At 41.6% G+C, this 25,411-nt stretch overlaps 1 protein-coding gene across 14 annotated transcripts in view; it reads left to right on the top strand.

Moving 5' to 3' along the window:
- Positions 1-18,832, top strand: part of LOC149434226 (AP-3 complex subunit beta-2-like) — a 151,503-nt gene extending 132,671 nt beyond the window's left edge. For 9 of the 14 annotated variants that reach the window (XM_089663982.1, XM_089663980.1, XM_089663983.1 and 6 more), the window contains 6 exons: positions 631-862; positions 5,795-5,879; positions 6,031-6,128; positions 12,563-12,701; positions 14,983-15,021; positions 17,729-18,832. In XM_089663982.1, the coding sequence (XP_089520108.1) occupies positions 631-862; positions 5,795-5,879; positions 6,031-6,128; positions 12,563-12,701; positions 14,983-15,021; positions 17,729-17,879 (744 nt within the window). In that variant the 3' untranslated portion in view covers positions 17,880-18,832. The remainder of the gene's footprint in view (positions 1-630; positions 863-5,794; positions 5,880-6,030; positions 6,129-12,562; positions 12,702-14,982; positions 15,022-17,728) is intronic. The other 5 variants (XM_089663985.1, XM_089663984.1, XM_089663986.1 and 2 more) reach the window with 1 other exon arrangement.
- Positions 18,833-25,411: the final 6,579 nt, after the last annotated feature.

The following is a 25,411-nucleotide window of genomic DNA, read 5'->3' as shown; positions in this document are numbered from 1 at the left end:
CTGCTAGGCAGCCTGTTCAGTGTCTCTCAGGCTGTTCTGCTACTTTCCCCTGTCTTGTGGATATTTCTAGAAGTTTAGAAATGAGAGGGAGAGTAGGACAAATAGCCTGAATATTTATGGGTCTCTGGCCAAACCCTGGAGGGGGGTTGTCCAGTAGGTGGTTGGAGAAAATATTAATATTCTGAGGCCTGGCAGCCACGGTGCAGAGTTCAAGGGTCCAATCTGCTGGAGGAGACCCCTGTGCTGAGGGCTGTGCCTCTAGTGCAGAGAGAGAGAGGCGAAGCCTCAGGAGTCCTGTGAGGACATCAAGGTCCCAGCTATTCTTAGATGGGGGGCTCATTATTGGCCATAATGGGCAATGAATAAGTGCTGTCTTTAGCATATATTGTGCCCATACTGGGTAAAGCATAAACGCTGTCTTTAGCGTGAAATGCGTTTACCTGCCAGTCTCCCATTGTATTTCCACTGTCTGTATTGGTTTTATCCTGGTTCAGTAAAGTGGATTGTTTGGAGTGCAGCCGATCGGACTTCCTTTGTTCTCATCTAGTGCTACATAATATTTAGGCAATTTCAACAAAATAAATGTATTTTAAATCATTATCTTAATATTTCATGTGTATTTCTTGCTAGGTAATCAGTCCAATGTTCTCATCTGGGCGGACCTTTGAGTTGCTGCATCGCATGACAGGGGAGGGTCTGTCTGTGGAATATGTATTTAGTCGCCAGCCTTTTACACCAGACCATCGCATGGTGTCTGTACAGATGCAAATATCCAACAACTCTGAGAGTGAGGTTCGCAGTATCCGGATCAATGAACCCAAGCTGCAATCTGGCATGAGGATAAAAGAGTTCAAAGAGATAGGTAAATAGAGGCTTAACTGGCACTGATGAGATGGGGAAATGTAACTTAACCACTTCAAGTCCAGGCATTTTCACCCCCTTCCAGTCCGGGCCAATTTTCAGCTTTCAGCGCTATCACACTTTGAATGATAATTGCGCGGTCATGCAACTCTGTACCCATATGAATTTTTTAGCATTTTTTTGAGACAGATAAAGCTTTATTTTGGTGGTATTTATTCACCACTGGGATTTTTATTTTTTTTTGCTATATAAATGAAAATGTCCAAACATTTTGAAAAAAAAAGTGTTTTTCTTATACAATTTTGCAAATAAATAATATTTCATCATAAATCTTAGCCAAAATGTATTCAGTTATCTTTTTAGTAAAAAAATAACCCAAATTAGTTTATAACCAAAAATTATAATTTTTTTTCCATACTCTCACCCTAACAGTACAGTGTCACCATGGTGACACTGTACTATTTGTGGGGGGTGATTTTTTTTTTTTTTTTCTCACTGATTGCTTTTACACCCATAAAGGCTGTAAAAGCAATAATTTCTCCTCCTTTCTGGCTGCATTCTTGCAGCCATTGAGAAATACTGTGTGAGCTGTGATTGGTCACAGCTTGTCACATGGTACAAGGCTGTTGTGAATAGCCTTGTACTATGTGACCTCTGTGATCATTCACAGAGTTCACACGTATTAAGCAATGATGTCAGAAGTGATATCTTGCTTACTACTCTGCATGTGATTACTGATTGGCCAATCAGTGATCACATGATCGGGACCTCACACAGAGGTCCCATACGACGATCGGTGCTCCACTCTGTCTGGAGGACACAGCGGGCACCGGCTCCCAGGGAGCGCGCACAGTCCAAAATGGCGGGTGCCGTTTATGAATGGCAACCCACCCCTGGACTGCCACTGTCCGGCCGTTTATATATCACGGCCGGATGGCAAGTGGTTAAAGCTGATCTCGGGCCCTAATTTTACTCTAATAAAGTTACTGACTCTTGTCCATTTGCACAGGTTCTCTCCTATACTGAAATTGCTTACAGTGGTTTCACTGCACATTGTGAGCATTTTACAGTGTGCAATAGAAGTTGCAGCCAGTCAGAGTCCACCTCACTTCCCAACTGGAGAGCATCCAGCATCATCTGGAATTTTTCTTCTCATCCCTTCCATTCGTTGGATTTCAATTCTTTCAGTCATGGAGGTTTTCCGTCAGATGTGGATGTTACCTAGGGCAGACTACATGGAGATACAGTCTGGCTAGGAATGCCCATCTTTCAGACTGTAATCCACTCATCAAGGCATTTTGATATTTGCATAACTCCTTCCAAGAGCCAGACCGCTCCTTCAGGGCTGAGGGCTCTTGAAAGGAGTATTGATGCAGGGTACTGTGATGTTTTCAGGGAGCTACATACAGCCCGCTGCTGGCTCTCCCACAAGCCATGATCTGCCTGAATTTCATAGAGAGGCACAGAGTTCCATTGATTAAATCACTGGGTCCAAAATAAAGTTTGTAATGGAAATGTTTTATTTGAAAATGTAATTAGCGTGTTGATGAGGAGGGAGAAGGGGGACCAGGGAATCAAAATGTAAGAAGACTAGACTTCTGCTTTAAGTAATAAATGATTATTATGGTACACTGATTTTCAAGAGAACCTAATGTGCTAAGGATTTCATCACTGAAAATTGACACCCCCAATGTGTGAAAAAATAGCAACTCCTAGCTGTAGCTTGTGGAATCATACAGTAAGTTCCAGATAGTTTGTACACAACACAAAATAGGGGGTAGAAGCTGCTGAGCAGAGCTGCCTGCTTCCTATACCCACACAAGGAATAGGTTCACAGCCCTCTCCAATCATCCGAGACGGCCTGCGGTGAGATGACCTGCCAACAGAGACCCTGCAGCATTACAGATGTGCCTGCTTTCTTCTTTCATCATGTGAGTGGCCATTTGTGAGCCCCCTTGTTTTAACAATAAATAACCCTTTAATACTATAGAGGTGCTGCTTCTGTCTTTGTTTTCAATTTCTGAGGACACTAGTACTGTTGACCCTGGTGACTACCAGGAGTTTCCCTCACAGATGGCAAAAAAAAAACCTGACAGGTTATATCCATCCCTTGTTCTATCCACAATGAGAAATAAAGTTTTTCCTTCAGCTCTACTAAAGCAAGCCTTTTAGTTTGCCCTGCATGCCCACTGGCATTGACACTAATGATATGGGAAGTATATCCTCTTTATTGGAGGGAACCCCTGGTAAATCACCCATCCCCAATACTAAAAGGTATGTGACACCCGCATTGTGGGTATGCCAGCTCAAATGCCTAGTGTCTAGTCTGGAATTCTTTGAACCTTTGCTTTTAACTCCCCATTTACACCTGTGGTGCGTTAGCACTGACATAGAAATGCGCCTGCACTGTTTTTCCCAGTGTACTGCAGTTGTGCAATGGTGTGGCATGGTGCATTGTCAAAACACAAAAACGGTGTGAAGCTGGCCTTAAAGAGCTTTGTGAACCAGGTGTTATTAGGTGTTATTAGGTATTAATAACACTTGAAGCATCTCTCTCTTTGATAAAGTGGACATTCACTCAGAAGTGATAGTACCAGATCACCCCCTTGTCCCTAACACATTTAAGATTTTTTTTTTTTCACCTAGGCAAGAATGAAGTTCATTTGGGACTCCTCCACCCCCTCAACCACCCCCTTTTCAGCCTGCAGCTTGCTGGGACTTGTCACAAATGTCCCAGGAGGCTGTAAGACTAGTCCCACAGCACTGCTGTGCCTCACACATGTGCAGTGGGGGCCTGGCTGTGAAACATCAGGAAGTCGCAGCCAGCTCATACATCCAAGATGAAGGCTCTGAAGAGTGTAAGCCTAGAGCAGACTCAAATGTGGGGAGGACAGCGCTGGACTCCTTGTTTAAGTGATTTTAAAAGCTTATTTAAAAAAAAAAAATAAACATGACCATACTTACCTGCTCTGTGTAATGGTTTTGCACAGAACAGCCCAGATCCTCCTCTTCTCGGGTCCCCCGCCAATGCTCCTGGCCCCTCCCTCCTGTCAGGTGCCCCCACAGCAAGCAGCTTGCTATGGGGGCACCCTCTACTCCGTGTATCCATTCGCACACAGAGCCGTGGTTTGGCCCTGCCCCCTCTCTCTTCTCATTTGCTCACTGGCTGTGATTGACAGCAGTGGGAGCTAATTGCTCCCGCTGCTGTCTCAGCCAATGAGGAGAGGGAGTCCCGGGATAGCCGAGACTCCAGTGCACATCGCTGGATCGAGAGGGGGCTTAGGTGAATATTAGTTGGGCATAGAATGCATGAAGGTGAAAAAAAACCTTGAGCCTTTTGAACCACTTTAAGTGCTTGTTTCTTAAAAGTCAGAAGCTACAGTATTTGCTGACTTTTATTCTTTTTTTATTCTTTTTAAACAACAGTCAGTATTAAACCCAAAAGCAAATATTTATTATATTGCAGTTTGTCTGTCAACAGAACTAGTTGTTCTGCAGTTGTAGCAGTTAGTGGGTTGAGACAAACCATTTACCACTGACAGTGGTGCTTACAATAATCATCTTTTATTTATTCATGTAAAACCTTTATCCCAAAAGGAACATATTGCTGTAACTGCTTCAAAAGTGTTAGCTGGAGTTTGGCTTCAATTTGTTTGTGTCTAAGGTGCATCTACCGCTCCCAGGCTGACAATGCTGCTGTCTAAAGGTGTCTCAGTTGCTCCTCCATATAGAGTGTAGGCACTCTAATACAGGAAGTGTGTTACTGGCCAGATCAGCAATGGGCAAACTACGGCCCGCGGGCCGTATACGGCCCGGTGGACCTTTTAATCCGGCCCGCGGAGCTAGGCTCCCGCTAGGCTCCTCTCACAGTCCGCCCTGAAGACCGGTGTAGCATGAAAATCTGTCTCCTATGAGGATCTGTCCCCCTCGACGTATCTGCGCATGTGCAGGAGATCGCCGATCGGCTGCTAATGCCTGAAACTGGCACATGCGCAGATACGTCGAGGGGGACAGATCCTCATAGGAGACAGGTTTTCATGCTACACCGGAACGGCGCGGGAACACGGCGAGAGGAACGCGCGGAGCAAAGGTAAGTGAATTGACACTGGGGGGACTTGGGGACTTAATATGGGGAATGAATTACTATAGGGGGGATGAATTACTATATGGGGGATGAATTACTATGGGGGATGAATTACTATGGGGGATGAATTACTATATGGGGGATTAATTACTATGGGGGATGAATTACTATGGGGGATGAATTACTATATGGGGGATGAATTACTATGAGGGATGAATTACTATACGGGGGATGAATTACTATGGGGGATGAATTACTATGGGGGATGAATTACTATATGGGGAATGAATTACTATGGGGGATGAATTACTATATGGAGGATTAATTACTATGGGGGATGAATTACTATATGGGGGATGAATTACTATGGGGGATGAATTACTATGGGGGATGAATTACTATATGGGGGATGAATTACTATGGGGGATGAATTACTATGGGGGATGAATTACTATATGGGGGATTAATTACTATGGGGGAATCTTACTATACTTACTATGGATGACACATACACATCATTCATCTACTCTTGGTCCGGCTCCCGGGTCCAATATATGAACCCATTGCGGCCCTCAAGTCAAAAAGTTTGCCCACCCCTGGGCCAGATCAATAGGTAAAAACAGAGGGGGAAAAGCCTAAAAAGGAAAACTAATGCAGCCACCACATCTACTGATTGGTAAGCTGCAATACGTTTCATTTTTGGTTTTGGGTTTACTATCGCTTTACATACAAAAATCATGCAGTATGTGTTCATATTATTTAGCACTACTACACTTAGCGCATGTCATCAATAATATTTCAGCTTAATTTATTTGCTGTCTTTCTATAATGTATTTCTTCTTCCCACAGAATCTCTGCCTCCTGGAGATAGCACCACTGTAATAATGGGCATTGATTTCTGTGATTCTACTCAGGCTGCAAATTTCCAGCTCTGGTTGGTACATTATTTATAACATACGCAGATTTACTGATTTTTTTTTTCTTTTAGGTTCCTAAAAGCATTCATAGGCAAACTGTATTCCATATTGTAAACGTTTCTGGTGATCATGTGGAAACATGAATAATATGTTGTGTTCACTTTGCAGCACCCACACCCGCCAATTCTATGTGACCATCCAGCCACCTGTAGGGGAGCTCATGGAGTCTGTTTTCATGAGTGAAAATGAGTTCAAGAGGGAACAGGGTGAGTGATGGCGAGCGTGGGAGAGGAGATTATAGACAACAAAGAGACAGGCAGATTAAAGACAAAGGAGTGGAAGAAAGAGAGTTGACATAATATTTATGCAGACACTTTAAACACTCAAGAATCAAACAATATTTTATAACATGTTCAGAATTACATTGTTATACAGCGTGTTGGTTTCTTCTCAATAAAAAGATGACTCGGCATTATCAAAATGCATGTACAAAAACAAAAAAACAGTAAAAGTAAAGGGGGGTGCGAATACTCAGACATATTGGCAACCTATATTGTCATGTAGCCAACTTAGTTCATTCATTTTTTTAATCATTTTGTAACTGATTTACCACTTGGGCTGCCCATAGATGGATCGTTTTTTTTTCTGATCAGCCAGCGGATTGATTGAATAAAAACATACGGATTCCCCCATCCACGCAAGCAAGGTGGATAGAGGATTGCTTCCCACCCTGCCATTGTATTCTGACAGTGGGGACTCCTCTGCTGTCAAAATACACTGATCAGGACCGCAGGAATGTAAATTTTCCAACATTCCAGTTCGACATCTGTCAAGCAGAAATGATCATAGATGGATCCAAATTCAGCCGGTCCCTGTTGAAGCAGCTGAATTTCGATCCATCTATGGCCAGCTTTAATAAGCTGAGATGTCAAAATACACTGATCAAGACTTCAGGAATGAAAATTTTCCAAAATTCCAGTTCGACTTCTGTCAAGCAGAAATGACCATAGATGGATCGAAATGCAGCCGGTCCCTGTTGAAGCAGCTGAATTTCGATCCATCTATGGCCAGCTTTAGTAAGCCGAGGTGTCCAGAAATTATAGCTTCAGTGTCCTGTTAATTACTAGTAATAAAAAATTCATATGCTGACCATGGACAAGTCATTTTTAAAGTTGACCTAGGTGCAAAGATAATACTGTGGGGAGAATTCAGTAAAGTACTGTATTTGGGACATTTTTCTGCCTGTATAACTTTTTAAAATGGCCTGCTCTACATTCTGATCTCTAATACAAAGTGTTTCTATGGCTGCACTAAATTCAAAAAGAATTATGTCCAGTTTGTACGTAATTAACACTAACTCAAGGTTCAGTGTTGGGACCCTTACTTTGTAATATATTTATCAACGATATAGGGTCTAGGATTAAAAATCCCATTTCAGTCTTTGCAGATGACACCAAGCTGTGCAGTGGAATAACGTCCTTACAGGATGTCTCCAATTTACAAGCCGACCTCAATGCACTGTTTAATTGGGCAACTATGTGGCAAATGAGGTTTAATGTTGATAAATGTAAGGTTCTGCAATTGGGGGCTAAGAATACGCATGCATCATACATACTAGGGGGAGTAAAGCTGGAGGAATCAATGGTGGAGCAGGATCTGGGAGTTCTGGTAGGTCACAAGCTTAATAATGGCATGCAATGCCAAGCTGCGGTTTCTAAAGCGAGCAAAATCCTCTCTTGTATTAAAAGAGGTATAGACTCCAGAGAGAGATATCATTACTACCCCTGTACAAATCATTAGTAACACCTCATCTGGAATATGCAGTTCAGTTTTGGGCACCAATTCACAAAAAGAACACTGGGGAACTGGAGAAAGTACAGAGAAGGGCAACCAAACTGATAAGAGGCATGGAGGAGATCAGCTATGAGGAAAGATTAGAGGAACTGAATTTATTCTCTCTTGAGAAGAGGAGATTAAGGGGGGATATGATCAACATGTATAAATACATCAGTGGTTCATATAGTGAACTTGGTGTAGAGCTATTCACCTTGAGGTCATCACAGAGGACAAGGGGCACGCTTTACAGCTGGAGGAAAAGAAATTTCATCTCCAAACACTGAAAGGTTTCTTCACAATGAGAGGTGAGAGCTGTGAAAATGTGGAATAGACTCACTCAAGAGTTGGTTCTGGACAGCTCAGTGGATTGCTTTAAAAAAGGCCTGGATTCTTTCTTAGATACACAGAATATTACTGGATACTAACATTTATAGGTAAAGTTGATCCAGGGAATATATCCGATTGCCTCTTGGGGGATCAGGAAGGAATTTTTTTCCCCTGCAGGAGCAAATTGGGTCATGCCTTGCTGGGCTTTTTGCCTTCCTCTGGATCAACTGTGGGTATAGGATTATAACTTTTTTTTTTTTTTTTTTAATGGTTGAACTGGATGGACTTTTGTCTTTTTTCAGCCAGACTAACTATATAACTATGTAAAGCTGGCCGTAGATGGGTAGAATGTATAACAAAAATTCTTAGAAAAAGAATGTCCTAAGAAAGTTTGCTCATTTTTCTAATCATTAGTGGGTCAAATTGACATTTCTTTTTTGACTGCAGTGATGAGAAAATTCAAAGGAACAGGATAGAAAATTTTTCTCGAACAAATTAATTTCTAAGTGTACGTGGTTTTTGTTCAGTAATGTCCATTCATTCCAAAATCAAATGTAAAAGTGAAAAAATCTTTCGAATAACATTTAAATGTTCTGAGAATTTCTGTACGCAAGGAGCCTTATACACAAAATGAGAATATCGAACGAATGATTGTTTGTTTGTTTTTTTTGTGTGTTTTTTGCATGCAAGTCTCATATCGCAAAAAAATAGGTTAGCAGAGTTACTAAAATTCTCGTAAGACAGAATACAACTCCCGCAATGATGTAATGTATTGTTTTGTAATGTATTCTTTCATTTCCGAGCATGTGCGGTCTTGATCACTCTATTTTATACGGATGGGTACTGCACTGATTAAACGAAAATTGTTTGTTCTGTTATCTTATGAGAGAAATGTTTGTTCTTGTTCCTTCTGATAATTTAGCATGAAGTGTCATGATCAGCTCTCAAAAGCTGTGTACTAATGAACAGATTATTATACGATCGTTCTGAAAGCAGTATTTTTTGTCTGATTTTCTCATTGTGTGTACTAGGCAGGGGCGGACTGACCATTCAGGTACTCGGGCACCGCCCGAGGACACCTGGTCAGTATGGGGCCCCATGAGATGCCCCTAGTACCTTTCATAGGCTTTTTTGGGTGTAGTTTGAGTGTGGGTGAGGACACAGGGGCCCCATGAGTTGTCAGTCCGCTCCTGGTACTAGGCATGAGAATTTTCATTTGTAATTCTATCCATCTATGGCCAGCTTTAGTTGGCATACAGAGACAGACAGAGTGTTTGCCACCGCTATCCTGCCCCACCTGTCACTGATTTTCAAGGACACTGTTAGCTTCACAGCCAACAGGCTCCTAGCAATCAGTGTTGTTGATGATGCGGAGTCTAATGGGGAAGCTGAGGGGGTAGTTCTCCATCATGACAGCAGACAGTGGGTGGATCCTGTAGCCAAAAGTAGGCTGTCCATTTGCCATGGAATCCACCTATTACCTGCTGTTAATTATAAGGGGAGCAAATCTAATGGGACCCAGTGTCTCCGAATCCCCATCAGGCCCCACCCGCTCAGCTACAAAACTCCTGTGCTGTGTGATCGGTGCAGCGGCAGGGAGGGAGCTCATCTGCACTGAAGATGAAGTGTTCGTATGAGCCCTCCAGTCTCTATGCACCTCCATGCAGCAAATGTCAGTGCTTCCCTTAAAATACTTGTACAATGCAAATTCATAAACAACAGAATTCTGAAAAGTGTGGCAGACACTTATTAAGAACTCCCCAGAATATTATTATTATTATTATTATTATACAGTATTTATAAAGCGCCAATAGTTCGCTCAGCGCTGTACATTACAAAGGGGACAGAACATGTGACAGAACAATACCAATACAATGCAAAACATGAGGGGATCGAGGGCCCTGCTCTTTCAAGCTTACAATCTAGGAGGGAGGGGATGGTGGCACAGGAGGAGATAGCTGTGGGGGATGGAGTGGTAGGAAGAGTGGAGGAGGTCGGCAAGTTAGCAGGGGGCGGGGTAGGCTTCCCTGAAGAGATGGGTTTTCAGGGTGCGCCTAAAGGAGAGGAGAGTAGGTGATAATCTGATGGGTTGGGGCAGGGAGTTCCAGAGGATGGGTGACACCCTGGAGAAGTCCTGGAGGCGGGCATGGGAGGAGGAGACCAGGGAACTAGAGAGAAGGAGGTCTTGTGAGGAGCGGAGTGTGCGTGCTGGGCGGTACTTGGATATTAGGTCAGTGATGTAGTTCGGGGCAGTATGGTGGACAGCTTTGTATGTCAGCGTTAGGATTTTGAATTTGATCCGTTGCGCAATCGGAAGCCAGTGGAGGGATTGGCAGAGAGGGGTGGCGGAAACGGAGCGGTTGGAAAGGTGAATGAGTCTGGCAGCCGTATTCAGGATGGACTGAAGCGGGGATAGCCAGCGGCGAGGCAGGCCAGTGAGGAGGGAGTTGCAGTAGTCGAGTCGCGATATGATGAGGGAGTGGATGAGCTGTTTAGTGGTTTCTGGAGTTAGGAACGTGCGGATTTTGGCGATGTTGCGGAGGTGGAGTCTGCACGAGTTTGTTAAAGAGTGGACTTGGGGCTGGAAGGATAGGTTGGAGTCCAAAATAACACCAAGTACTCTGGCCTGCGGGGCGGGTTTGATGGTGGCGTTGTTGGACATGATGGAGAAGTCAATGGGGGGTGGTGTCCGGGCTGGAGGGAAGACAAGAAACTCGGTTTTGGAGAGGTTCAGTTTAAGGAAGTGGAGCGACATCCAGTCTGATATGTCGCTCAACAGGTGTGTGATTCGGGCGGAGACCGAGGGGGTGAGGTGGGGGGTTGAGAGATAGATTTGTGTGTCGTCGGCATAGAGGTGGTAGTTGAAGCCGTGAGAGTGTATGAGTCGGCCAAGGGAGGAGGTGTAGATGGAGAAGAGAAGGGGCCCGAGGACAGAGCCTTGAGGGACCCCAACAGAGAGGGGGAGTGAGAGGGAGGTGGTGGCATTATAGGTAACGCTGAAAGAGCGTTGTGACAGGTAGGATGAGAGCCAGGAGAGAGCAGAGTCTCTGAGGCCGAGGGAGTGTAGTTTTTTGAGGAGGAGGGGGTGGTCGACTGTGTCAAAGGCCGCAGAGAGGTCAAGGAGTAGGAGCACTGAATAGTGGCCATTAGTTTTGGCGGTTAGCAGGTCGTTGGAGAGTTTGAGTAAGGCAGTTTCGGTGGAGTGTAGGGGACGGAAGCCGGACTGTAGGGGATCGAGGAGGTTGTTGTCGTTTAGGTGAGAGCATAGGCGGGCGTAGACTAGGCGCTCAAGGAGTTTAGATGTAAATGGGAGCAGGGAGATGGGTCTGAGGTTGTTCGGGTCATTGGGATCCAGGGAGGGCTTTTTAAGTATGGGGGTGATGTGTGCATGTTTCAGAGGGGAAGGGAAAGTGCCGGAGGAGAGGGAGAGATTGAAGATGTGGGTGAGGGAGCGTAGGATGGAGGGGGAGGGAGGTCGTAGGAGTTGTGTGGGGATAGGGTCAAGGGGGCAGGTGGTGAGGTGGGCATCAGAGAGGATCCTGGAGACTTCTTCGATGGTAGTAAGGTCAAAGGTGCGGAGTGTTGGGGGAGCATCAGTATGAGGAATGTAGGGTGGGGTGGGAGAGGAGGTTAGAGCAGTGGTGGGGCCGTGGGAGAGGGGTGTAGAGGGGGTAGCTGAGTGAGGGGGAAGGGGGTTGGAGGGAGTTTGAGCAGCGACGAAGTCCCTGTGGGTTATGTCGAGGGGGAGGGGGGATGAGGGGGTAGCTGTGTGAGAGGGGACGGGTTGAGACGGCGTGTGAGTTGCGGCAATGTCCTTGCGAATTGTCATGTTAAGACATTTTACATGTATTGTTTACTTCTCAGAGAGCTCGCAGTACTCCCCTTGACAATGTCCTCTGACCTTTTTACTAGATCCCAGTGCTTTTGTGCCTCATAACATACAAAAGAATAGCAATATATCTTCCTCTGGCAGGCCAGGGTTTCATCTTTAGCAGTTATGGTGTGAGCTTTGATGGGACTAAGTAGTATTTGTAACAATACATTTTTGTAAATAAAAAGACTGGAGTCCCTGAAACTGTTACTGTTGTATGCAATCAGCTGAAATGATATAGAGTTATGTGCAGTAATATATCTAGGGCCCATTCACACCTATCAGTTGTGGTGTGTTGTGATATTTGCATGTGCTGGTGTATTGCAGTGCCACAATTTTCCAATGCACTAAGGCAATGTACCTCCAATGCAGATTCATTCTAGCCTTGATGCAATGCTTACATAGCTTGACGTTCATTAACGTGTTACCATAACATGCACCGCAACAAATTGCCTAGGATGCAATTTCTGCAAAAATAAATGTATAATGCGTCTGTTTCCTAATCTGACATTGAAAATGTATAAATTGAATGGGTATTTTCTACAGTAGTCATGAATGTACAGTATGCTAGGGAGAAATTCCTGAAATGAACATTGGTGCTGTTGTGTCCATTTGCTTGAACATAGTAGCATACATCGTGAGTAACACTTTCTCCTTGTAATGTAGGTAAACTCACTGGCATGAATGAGATGACAGAGAAACTGACATTGTCTGGGAAATATAACAATGATCATGTTATTGTGCAACGAGTCATATCTGCAGCCAACATGAATCGAGTCCCATGTGGTGCCGATAAAGAATACAGGTATGGTGGAGCTGTTGTGACAGGACATTTGCATAGCTTATACTTGTATCCTCAGTGGTGTCCAGTGTGGTTAAAGGGAAAGAATTCTTTACGATGTTATACAAAATGGAGATGGATGATGTGGGGGAGCACAGCTGCTCCTGATTCTGTTTTCTCCAGTCTTAAGGCCTCGTGCTCAAAGGACATTTGGCTATCTCTCCGAAATACCTTTCCTCCTGGCAGCAGCGTTTGGACAGAAAAAACACTTGATGCTTGTAAATGCATGTAACGCATTTAGGCACATCAAGTGTTTAGGCATTAATTAATTTCATTCATAATAATTTATTCTGGTCGTTGAAATTAATTAATGGTCAAGTGCCAAACACACCTAGCCTTAACGCACACTTCCTACATGTCTATTATATGCTTTGCATCATATATTTCTATTAGACACAGTGTCTCCTACCTTTCTATTTAACACAGTGCCTCCTACCCCTCTATTACACACAGTCCATTTAACCTCTGAATTATACACCCATGTCTCACACCTCTCTGTTACATGCGTTACCTCATACCTTTTTGCAGTACCTCTAACTTTCACATTTGTACTGCATTCAGTTTCTCATACAACTGTGTTAAGCGACCTATAGATTATACAAATTTGCATGGTGGAAGGAAAGAAAATTGCTTGATTCCCCCATCAACACAGTAATTCAGAATCCATCCTGCAGTGCTATTGTGTTCTGCCTGTGGGGAGCCTTCCACAGACTGGTTGTACTGAAGTGGATCAGTGGATCGACTTCAGTACAACCAGCCTGCCCATAGATTGATCAAATCTTGGCCCTGCTGAACAGGCTGAGATTTGATCCATCTATGACCAGCTTTACACACCATACCTCATACCTATTTTTTTACACACAGTGCTCCATACCTCAATGGCTACACAATGACTTATACTTCTTATTTGCATGCAGTGCCTCATACCTCTGTGTCACACACAGTGCCACATACATCTGTATTAAATGCAGTGCCTTATACCTCTCTGTTATATACGGTGCTTCATAGCTTCTGTTATACACTGTTAATCAAACCCCTGCATTACACACATTGCCACATGCTTTTCTATTACATGCAATACCATATGTCTCTTTATTAAACATAGCACCTTATACCTAAATTGCATGCATTGCTTCATACTTCTCTATTACATGTTGTGTACCATATCTCCCTTTAAAATACCATACCTGAGACCTTTCTATTACACAGTTTCTTCTACCTCTCTATTACACCCCATGCCTCATACCTATTACATATAGAACCTTAAAGGAGAAGTATTGGAATACAAAAAACAAATAAACATACATTCTCACCTCTATGCTGCAGCATCAGTGTGATACCATGTGTCCCATATCAGCTCTGACACTGAGAACTGAGCAATCACATGGTCAATAATCGCTCAGCTCTTGGTATTCTCAGAGCAGAGAGCAGTGACTGTCAATCAATGCTCCCTGCTCTGCCCCTCCAGCACCTACTGGTGCGCCGGGCAAAGGAGGGGGCAGGCGCAGCTGGCTTCAGGTCTCAGCCGCATGCTGAGGGCTGGAGCCAGCTGTCAGTCAGTTAGCTGGGTGAATCCCGAAAATACGGTTGTGATCCTTCCAGAGCCTGGAATGCTCTGTGACTTCAGCTGACAGCGGGCAATAGCTTGCTATAAGCTGACTCTGGGTCACAGGAGTGGCAAATAAGTGAATGCTTGTGTCCCAGAAGAGACGTATGACCAAAAAGATTTAGCCATATTTCTCTTTTAAAGCTCTGTATTACAAACAGTGCTAATACTGTATTTTTTTTTAACTTGAAGTGCCACATATTTCTGTATACACTCAGTACCACTTACTTCTTTATGACACATAACTTGCATTAACTCAGCATAACCGTGCCAAATTCCTCTACATTGCACTGGGTTTTTCAGCCCTTATATTACTTGTTTTATGTAGGATTTTATAAACCTTTATGAGAGTTGGACATAGATCAGCTTGACTTCAGACAGAACATACTGTTGTTTGTAGCAGAGTAATGTGCAGAGTTGCTCTCTGAGAGTTTGCATTGCTTACACTTGTTCTAGGACAGACAGACTGAAGACAGTCATTGTGCCAGAACAAGACTGATCAGTGTGTGCAAAGGTTGCATATTATTTGTTAGTGGTTTGACAGTTTACACAGCACACTAAGTACAGGCGCATGTTTAACAATTATATTTCTCTTTATTGTAAGGCAATTTTATGCTAACCTGCTGTTTTTTGATACAGTATCACAGAAGCCCCAGAGGCAGACACCCCCTCTATAAGGTAGCGGCTACATGATGTGCCTCTGCAACTATCTTCTGCTTCTCTTTATCTTGCTTTCCTAATATGAAAGGCATGATGTGTGCACTATCTATGCTTTGGCTTAGGCAGTTCTGCAAATCTGCCAGAATGTAGATCTGAAAATGTAACCTATACCAGTTATTCTACTTATTCTCAGCTGGTGGCTTTTACTGATCTGAGATGTTCAAGTATACTGAAGTTGCACACTGCTTCTTTGCACCACCCTTAAACGGCAGATAGAGATATATTTGTAACCGCTGTGTTACCTTCTATGTGGAACAAGTCAATGACAATGACAATCATAAGGTTTTATGTTGCTAAGCAATATACAGAGCTAACTGTTACACAAGAGGAGGTTGAATATATCTTTCAGATTAACAGCTATGGGTGTAGAGACAAAACATACTCATCTAGAGGCTTGTGGCTGTTTATCTGAAGGATGCTTTATATGGTGAATCAGAAATTTTGAATTATGTTGAAACTTTAGATATGGATTAAATAGCTTTGTTTTACCTACTAACTTCTTTGGTAGGTAGAAGCAAATGGAGGCTGCAATAATGTCTCACATATATGTATTTATTGTGAGATGTTGAGTCATAGAAATATTACTAATAGCAGCAGCATAGCCCATAAATTCTTCTGGCATCATTACTGATCTAATGGAATTGACCGGAAGGGTATGGTTTCATAGAGTTGATTGGTCAGCAGTTAATTTCCAGTGCAAAGATGATGGCACAGCCACTGGTACTTACTTGATACTGACTAATCCAGAGCTACTGATCTGCTCCTAATTTTGATTATTTCAATGTGCAGTGAAAAGGAGGAATTGCTGGCATCACTCAGAACTGGAGCTCATACAAAAAACCTTGTGAAAATCTGTCAGAAGATACCTAAAATTGGGTATATAAATAATATCCAGTGCGCCTACAGCTGCCAGTAAGCAATTACACTATAACACAGGATATGTACAGAGCAGATCCTGACCTTGTTAACAATGCTATGTTCTAACTAGATCAAAGCTTACTGCTGTTAACGCAAACCATATCTCAAGTTGTGATTATGTCCTATTTGCTGAGGTTTGAAAGCCTTCAGGCTCCAAACTAATTATTTTACCTAATATTGCCAGTTGAACACTTTTGGGCATCACATAATGCCCACAGGTGATGTCATTTATTCCATGTACAATGTAAGGGATGCAATTGTCCATTCAGGCTTGCTTATTATGGATGCACAAACTGCAGTCAGAACATTTAGAGAAGATGGCTGTTTTTTAAATAAGCAGGTATTAAATGGAACAAAAAACAGGGCACTGGAATTAATATTTAAATAAAATAAAAACTATTTCTGCGCTAAGATGAAAAAACACAATATAAAGCAGCTGTTAATCACTGTGACACGTGAAAAAATACAGTATATAAAATCAGATAACAGCGCTAGTAAGTAAATGTACAAATAAAAACCACATAATTATAACATAGTGAATATTTCATCAATCATAATATATAACATCCAGCGAATAGAAATAAAATAAAAGTGTCCATGTGAAAACTGAATTCCAAGGGATTTCCTACATGACGAAACGTGTATGGCAGGGCTGGTATGTGTGACATCATCGCGTTGCTACGTCAGCTTGTGTGTTGAGCGTTTGTCCACGCTGGAGCCATCAGCTATCCATATTGCTTATGTAAACATAGTTTTTTATCCTGTATTGGAACTTTCTTTGAATGGGAACGGTGGTTTTTAATGAATAAAGATCCTTTTGGGCATACTTCACTATGTATGCAATCTTTTTTGTTTTTTACCATGGCCACCATTTGAGCCTGTAGTGCTACTACCTTCACCTTTTCATGGTCCAACCATTTTGGAGTATCCTCCTCTATGGTTGCTGGTCAACTATGATGAGATTGTGATTGCACATCTTCCAGTTGAGCGTTCTATGACCATTTTTTAATTTTATGGTCCATCCTGTCTGGTATGAGGCTCTGACATCTATATGTGGAGGTGAAGGAGTTTTTTCACATCGTGGTGTATTGTCGGCTCCTAGACAGCATTTGATATTCTTTGGAGAAGAAGGGATTTTATTTGTCACTTGAATTCAGTTTTCACATGGACATTTTTATTTTATTTCTGTTCACTGGATGTTATATATTATGATTGATGAAATATTCACTGTTATAATTATGTGGTTTTTATTTGTACATTTGCTTACTAGCTCTGTTATCTGATTTAATATTTAAATTTAATAGAATAAACGTATAGTTCTAGCCAGGGCTGGGACAAGGGGTGGAAGAGAGGGACAGCTGTCCTGGGCACAGCGAAACAAGGGGGCAGAGAATGAACTCAGGATAGTAAACTCATTCTACAGCATGCATTAACAGTGGGGGTGGAGCTCCACATCCTTGCCCTGGGCCCTAGATTAACTTGTCCCAGTACTGGTTCTAGCAATTAAGTACATTTAATTCATTATTGTTTAATGTTCTAATGATTGAGAGTATGAATATACATGACAAATAACATATAAACTGAATGGTACTCAGGAATTAACCCACTCAAGCTTTTCCTAACAATCCTTTTGCAAAGCATTATATATCTCACAATACAGCCTTACTCTAAACTGTAGAAGTTTAGAATAACATAATAGCTCTGTTTTCTCACATAACTAATTTGGCTTACTGTTTTATCATTTCAGATTTGCAGCAAAGACAGTAACCAGTGGAACACTTGTCCTGGTGACGCTTACTCTGAAAGATGATTCTTCTACATTGCTGACTATCAATAGTGAAAAAATGGTGATTGCAACGATGTTGGCAAAGGACATTGTGCAAGCATTAACACAGTGATGTTTGTAATATGGCGACCCTGAGACTTGGTTTTAATCCCTCATACAGCATCAAGAGACAGATATGTGGATGCATGAAGATCAGATGTGACATCTTGCAGTCTTATCATTGCTGCTAACACAATCACACTCAATAAGATGGGTTGTCTCCACAGAATTCATCCCGGGCTAATATAAAATTCTGAACAGCTCATAGATAGTCACTACATCAGAGGATTTTTTTGTATGCCCCAAAAGTTGTCAGTTTGGTCAAACAAGAATTGATCCCACATTTTGAATATAAAAATAATTAGATTGACCATCACCACTACCATTATCTACATATAAATACGAAAATGACTACCTGTACTTTAATATCCTCTAAAGGATCAGAACCCAGAACATGGTCACACACAGGCTGGATTCAAAAGGATAATTGTGTCTATACTCAAAATGTCTTTTCAGTCAAGTGGTGAATTTTTATCATTCTTTGATGTGATTGGTAAATTATAGAGAAAAATGGCCTTATAGCATTAAAACTTTCATGCCCAATAATGTTTCTGTCAATTTTCTACAAGATATTAGTCTGTAAAAGGTTAATTAACGGTAGAAATGATGTACACATGAGATACAATGCAGAATGTGTGTTATATTTATCTTTTTAAAGGGAAGCAATGGGACAATGTTCTATAGATCGCTAATGAAGCTGATTAAAACTGTAGGTGCTCTTGATCAAAAAGAGAAAAATATCATATTGAAATCCCATTTAGGTGAGAGTGTGTAGCCTCTGTGCTATCTTTAAATACCTATGGTCATGGTAATAAATGAATCCCTTCATTGGTGCGTGCACACTGATATTACTCTGACTTGTGTGGCATCTTTCCCACCTCATGTATTGTATTATTTTCAGTGTCAGCAGTACAGCTTTATTTATTAAAATTGTAGAGTCTGTTATTAAAGTCCATTGTGAAAACAGTGATGTATCTTGTACTGTCTAGATTTCAGCCTATACAATTTATAATGATCTGTTGAATTCAACACATGCTGTGCAGGGAATGATTGATATGTAATATTAACAAAGATTACATTATTTATGTACAAATTGGGCCCAAAGTGTCAATATTTTGTGTGACCACCATTATTTTCCACCACTGCCTTAGCCCTCTTTAGCATGGAGTTAACCAGAGCTTCACAGGTTGCCACTGGAGTCCTCCTCCATGACGACATTATGGAGCTGGTGGATGTTAGAGACCTTGCGCTCCTCCATCTTCCATTTTAGGATGCTCCACAGATGCTCAATAGAGTTTAGGTCTTGAGACATGCTTCGACAGTCCATCACCTTTACCCTCAGCTTCTTTAGCAAGACAGCCCATCTGTGTCATTTGATTAGCCGTGGCCAATCACAGCTAATCACAACAAAAAAACCTCAATGAATTGATTTCATTCAGTTAAATGCTTGCATATAGCAAAGAAATTCTTTGCTATAAGCAATCAAATTGTGTACAAATTGTAACATTATACTACTTTGGTCATAGTGTAATATGAAAAGAAAATCGTAAAAAAAAGAAAAATGTAATAAAAAAAAAAATAATAAAATTATTTTAAAAAAATTATAAATTATAATTTCTTTTTTCGTACTGTCACCAGTCAGTGTCCCTGATCACTGCCACACCAGTTATATGATGATGCTGTACTGCACTGGTGACAGTATGTAATAAAAAATTTGTGAACATTTTTTTAATTTCTTAATTTTCCAAAAAGTTCTGACGAAAAAAAATTACAACTTCAAAAAACTCGCCATGCCTCTTATGAAATATGGTAGACTGTCTACTTTGCAAAAAGGAGTCATTTGGGGGATATCTGTAATGTCCTGACATTTTTGGTCCTCAAGAAATTAGATTGGCCATCCGTACTTCAGGATTGATCAATTTTCAGATATATCCCATAGTTTATGAACTCTATAACTTTCCTACAGACTAAATAATAAATACTGATTTGGGTTATTTTCACCAAAGATATGTAGCAGAATACATCTTGGCCTAAATTTATGAAGAGCAATTATTTATTTGCAAACTTTTATAACAGAAACAAAGAAAAACGTGGGTTTGTTTTTTAAATGTTCGGTCTTTTTTTGTTTATTTAGCAAAAAATAAAAACCCCAGTGGTGATTAAATACCACTAAAAGAAAGCTCTATTTGTGTGAACAAAATGATAAAAATTTAGTTTGAGTACAGTGTTGCATGACCACGCAATTGTCATTCAAAGTGAGAGAGCGCTGAAACCTGAAAATTGGCCTGGGCAAGAAGGGGGTAAAAGTGCCCAGTATTGAAGTGGTTAAAAACAGATTTTCTATAAATATGTATACTTGAATCAAAAATTTCCCTTCTATTGCTCTCAGCTTCTTCCAAATTTCCGAATTCCTTTTCTTTGCTGCTGTAATGGATGGGATGCTACTTTTGTTTTCCACGGTCCCATTGTATAGTACAGCAATGGGCAAACTACGGCCCGGCGGACCTTTTAATCCGGCCCGCAGAGCGTGATACTGTCAGGATGGCTGTCAGGATGTGTGTAGGCGGGGCAGCGTGACGAACGTGAGGGGAGCTAGGCTCCTCTCCCAGTCCGCCCTGAAGACCGGAACGGCGCGGGAACACGGCGAGAGGAACGCGCAGAGCAAAGGTAAGTAAATTGAATTACTATAGGGGGGATGAATTACTATAGGGGGGATGGATTACTATATGGGGGATGAATTACTATGGGGAATGAATTACTATATGGGGGATGAATTACTATGGGAGATGAATTACTATATGGGGGATGAATTACTATGGGGAATGAATTACTATATGGGGGATGAATTACTATGGGGGATGAATTACTATATGGGGGATGAATTACTATGGGGGATGAATTACTATATGGGGGATGAATTACTATAATCGGGGATGAATTACTATAGGGGGGATGAATTACTATATGGGGGATGAATTACTATGGGGGATGAATTACTATATGGGGGATGAATTACTATATGGGGGATGAATTACTATGGGGAATGAATTACTATATGGGGGATGAATTACTATGGGAGATGAATTACTATATGGGGGATGAATTACTATGGGGAATGAATTACTATATGGGGGATGAATTACTATGGGGGATGAATTACTATATGGGGGATGAATTACTATGGGGGATGAATTACTATATGGGGGATGAATTACTATAATCGGGGATGAATTACTATAGGGGGGATGAATTACTATATGGGGGATGAATTACTATGGGGGATGAATTACTATATGGGGGATGAATTACTATGGGGGATGAATTACTATATGGGGGATGAATTACTATGGGGGATGAATTACTATATGGGGGATGAATTACTATAATCGGGGATGAATTACTATAGGGGGGATGAATTACTATATGGGGGATGAATTACTATGGGGGATGAATTACTATATGGGGGATGAATTACTATGGGGGATGAATTACTATGGGGGATGAATTACTATATGGGGGATTACATACTATATGGGGGATGAATTACTATGGGGGATGAATTACTATGGGGGATGAATTACTATGCTTACTATGGGGGAATATTACTATACTTACTATGGATGACACATACACATCATTCATCTACTCTTGGTCCGGCCCCCGGGTCCAATATATGAACCCATTGCGGCCCTCAAGTCAAAAAGTTTGCCCACCCCTGGTATAGTATGTAGGAACCTATCCACCCTCTCTTCCTTGCTCCAGGGAGAAACCAGGGACTGTGTACTATGGGATTTGTAGTGTGCATAGAGCAGTGCACATGATCACAACATATACTGCTCATTCAAAAAAAAACAGATCTGAGGGAGAAAAGGAGAGGTTCAAGAGCTTATGGCAGATGTTACAAGGAGGCAGAAAAACATAGTAAGAAATTATTTCATGAAAATTATATTACAGTAGTGGATGTGTATGGATTATATTGGGAGAATAAGGATATGGTTTAATTTCACTTTAACCACTTCGTGCTCTTAGGACATACCTGTGCATCCAAGTGCCCCATCCCCTTGTGCTCACGTGCAAATGTGAACACGCACATACGTAAACGGTGATTGTACCCCTCATGTGAGGTAAACATAATAGTGAGAGCAATAATTCTAGCACCATACCTCTCATTTAACTCTAAACTGGTAACCTATAAAGGCTTTTAAAGCATCACAAACTATCAAGAGCAAGTCAATAAGATATTTCCATGGGGGCATCATCCCAATCAAGACAATTGTAAAGAAACATGGCATGTAGAGGATGTTATTGTTTATTTTTCACCATTCCAACTACTCAGCAAAAAAATACACTTACTGTATAAAAAATGTTTTAAAAAATACCACCAAATACATCAAAATAAAAAATACATCAAAATAAAATAAACAGGATCTTCGTTTTAGCTACAACAGACATACTATATATTTGTAAGCCACAGAACAGTATATCTGACTGCCTATGAGTTTTGCAAGTGTCCCATTTCTTCGGGACTGAAAGTGTGCTTTCATATGGGTTTTAATAACAAATCAGAATCCACCTACAAAAAATAGCAATATGACATATATATATATATATATTAAAGAAATAAAATAAGATACTGTCCATTACCACCTGTTGAAAGGGAGGAATATGAGGGTAAAGAAAAAAACTAACCACCACCCATGTGTACAACCATCCAGCTCCTTACCTACACACTAACATTAACTGCACACAAACAATTATCCAAAGGTTGGTCCTATGGCTAATCACAGTCTTCCCCCGGCCTTTGGGGGAATGCAGAGTGCCGAAAAGGGGTACAAATAAACTCAATTTAAGTGGGTAAGAATGGAGATTTTTATTTCCAAGTAAGTGTCTATACAGAGAAAATGCCTTTGCTCCCTCTCGCTCTGTAGTATATACTGGTAAAGCAGAATTCTGGGCAAAAACATTTTTACATGTCCTTGTTGCAGATGTCCTACCTTCACTGAATATGTCATCCATCTTCTGCTTCACTCAGTAGTTGCTCTGAAATAGCCTATTAATTTTCAAATAAAACTGTTAATTCGCTTTGGATTCCTGTTTGTAAGACCAGTGGCTGCTATGCCTCCTATTCCCCGAGCCACTTGTCTTGGCACATCCCTTCTGTAGTTCTGTTCTCCAGGAAGCAGTGATGTAACTCAGCCCCACTTGCAGTGGTGGGCAGATCAAGACTCTCAGACACATTCAACTTACAGGCCTAATGTACCCGCCCACATTCACTACAATTCCCTGTGGTTGATGGGACCTGTAGTTTACTTCTACCGCAGAGAGAGCAGAGAGGATATGATGTAATCACTGTTGTTACACCCCTTGACAGAGCAGATGCTATTATCTTTTGAATTACAGAGATGAGGTCATGAACATTCAATTAGACTTTTCTCCTAAATGGTAAGGATTTTCAGAATTTTATTAACTGTTTAGTGTTTTGTGCAGGAGGTGTACTAATGGGTGAATTTTTTGCGTATCCTGGAGTTCTTCTTTAAGAGACAGATGGGACGCTCACATTTCTTCATTTTTACTCACCCATGGTTGTACAGAGTCAGAAGACGGGATTATTAGGTAAGTCAAAGGTTAGAAGGCTTTTATCCAACAGAACAAATCCAAACACAAACCTGGTCAAGTAACCAGGTAATCAGACAGTTCATTTCAGGATACAAAAACTGGCACATTTAGGGTCAGTTGAAAAAATATGTAGTTACATTGGTGTTCAATAGAAATAATGCTCCTTACGTTGGAGGTCAGTGGGAAGAATGCCCCTTTATATTGATGGTCAGTGGTTAGTATGTCCTTTACATTGGTGGACAGTGAGGAGAATGCTCCTTACATTGAAGATGAACTGGAAAAGTGTGATCTTTACAGACAGCTAAAAAGTTAATTGATGGTCTGAGAGTATCCAGTGGTTGCATGCCGATGGTTCATACAGGCCTCAGCCCTGGAACATGGCATCATCAGGCAGGAGGACAGTCTGTCAATGCCCACTGTTCAACTAATCTCTTTAAACCAATACTAAAAAAAAATTTTTCTAAAGATAACAAACATGTCTATACTTAACTGCTGTGTGCAGTGGTTTTGCACAGAGCAGCCCAGATACTCCTCGGGTCCCCCGCAGGCTCTCCTGTCCCCTCCCTGCTGTCGGGTGCCCCCACAGAAAGCTGCTTGCTATGGGGGCACCCATTGCTCCATGCGTCCATTCCCACATGGAGCTGCAGCTTGGCCCCACCCCCTCTCTTTTCTCATTGGCTCACTGTCTGTGATTGACTGTGATTGACAGCAGCGGGAGCTCATGCTGCTGTCTCAGACAATGAGGAGATAGCCAGGACTCCAGTGTACATCACTGGATCGAGAGGGGGCTTAGGTGAGTATTGGGGAGGGGGGGGGGGGGTACTGCACAGAGAAGGTTTTTTACCTTCATGTAAAGAATGCATGACGGTAAAAAACCTTCAGCCCTTAAAACCACTTTAATTTCTTTTTTTATCTTCTAAACATTACAATAAAGACTGAATACCCAGCATGCGTTCCTTTGGTTGCTGAATGTAGTAAGGCAAGATTAAGAATTTAATGTCTAATTGTTCTGAATGATATCCAGTGTCAAAACCAAAACCAGTATACTGTATACAAACATGGGAAAATGTAAATACTTTGTATTTCATGGATAAGGTCACCCATAATGAACATAACATACTGCAAGTCATCTTTGAGGTCCATTATATTTTAAAGAATTCTTTTATTGCCAGAGAAGTTCTCAGCAAGTGTTATACTCCTACATACATTAGTACTTCACTCTATATTTATTACCTTTATGAGTGCTCTCTTGTTTCATTGTGCTGGTCTAGGTTGTTCAATTATTTTTCACTGAACACTTTGTCATAGCTGCTATATAATGCAATTTAAAGTTATATGCTCAAATCACACAGTAGTAAATTGTCATCAGATTTGGATTAAACTACACTTTCATCTAAAGGCCCTAAAGAAGAACTCTGGGACAGGCAAAAAAATCACCCATTAGTACACCCTTTACATCACATCCTCTCCTCTCTCTCTGCAGTAAAAGGAAACTACAGTTCCCATCAACTACAGGGAGTTATAGTGAATGTGAGCAGGTACACTAGGTCTGTACATGTTGAATGTGTCTGAGAGTCTCGGTCCACCCACCACTGCAAGTGGAGCTGAATTATATCAATGCTTTCTGGAAAAAGAACTACAGAAGGGATGTGCCAAGACACGTGGTTGGGGAAATAGGAAGCATAGCAGACATCTGCAGTGGTGTATTTAGGTTTCGTGCTGCCCTAGGCAACACAAAAATCAGCTCCCCCCCAGTGACTCTGACAACGACCAACACCCCCCTCCCCCACGAAGAGTGCCTGACATTGACCAATAACACCCTAGCCCCCACCGGAGAAGAGAAGAGATCCTTCCACTACCACTGCCCCTTCATACACTGGCAACCCCCCCCCCCCCCACACACACACACATGCACCCAGGCGAGAGAGA

This window comes from Staurois parvus, unplaced genomic scaffold (assembly GCF_062004578.1).
Source record: "Staurois parvus isolate SC_StPar_1 unplaced genomic scaffold, SC_StPar_1.0 ptg001805l, whole genome shotgun sequence".
In the NCBI taxonomy this organism is placed as follows: Eukaryota; Metazoa; Chordata; class Amphibia; order Anura; family Ranidae; genus Staurois; species Staurois parvus.
Note: the sequence above shows the minus strand (reverse complement) of the source record. Positions and strands in the feature narration are given on the sequence as shown.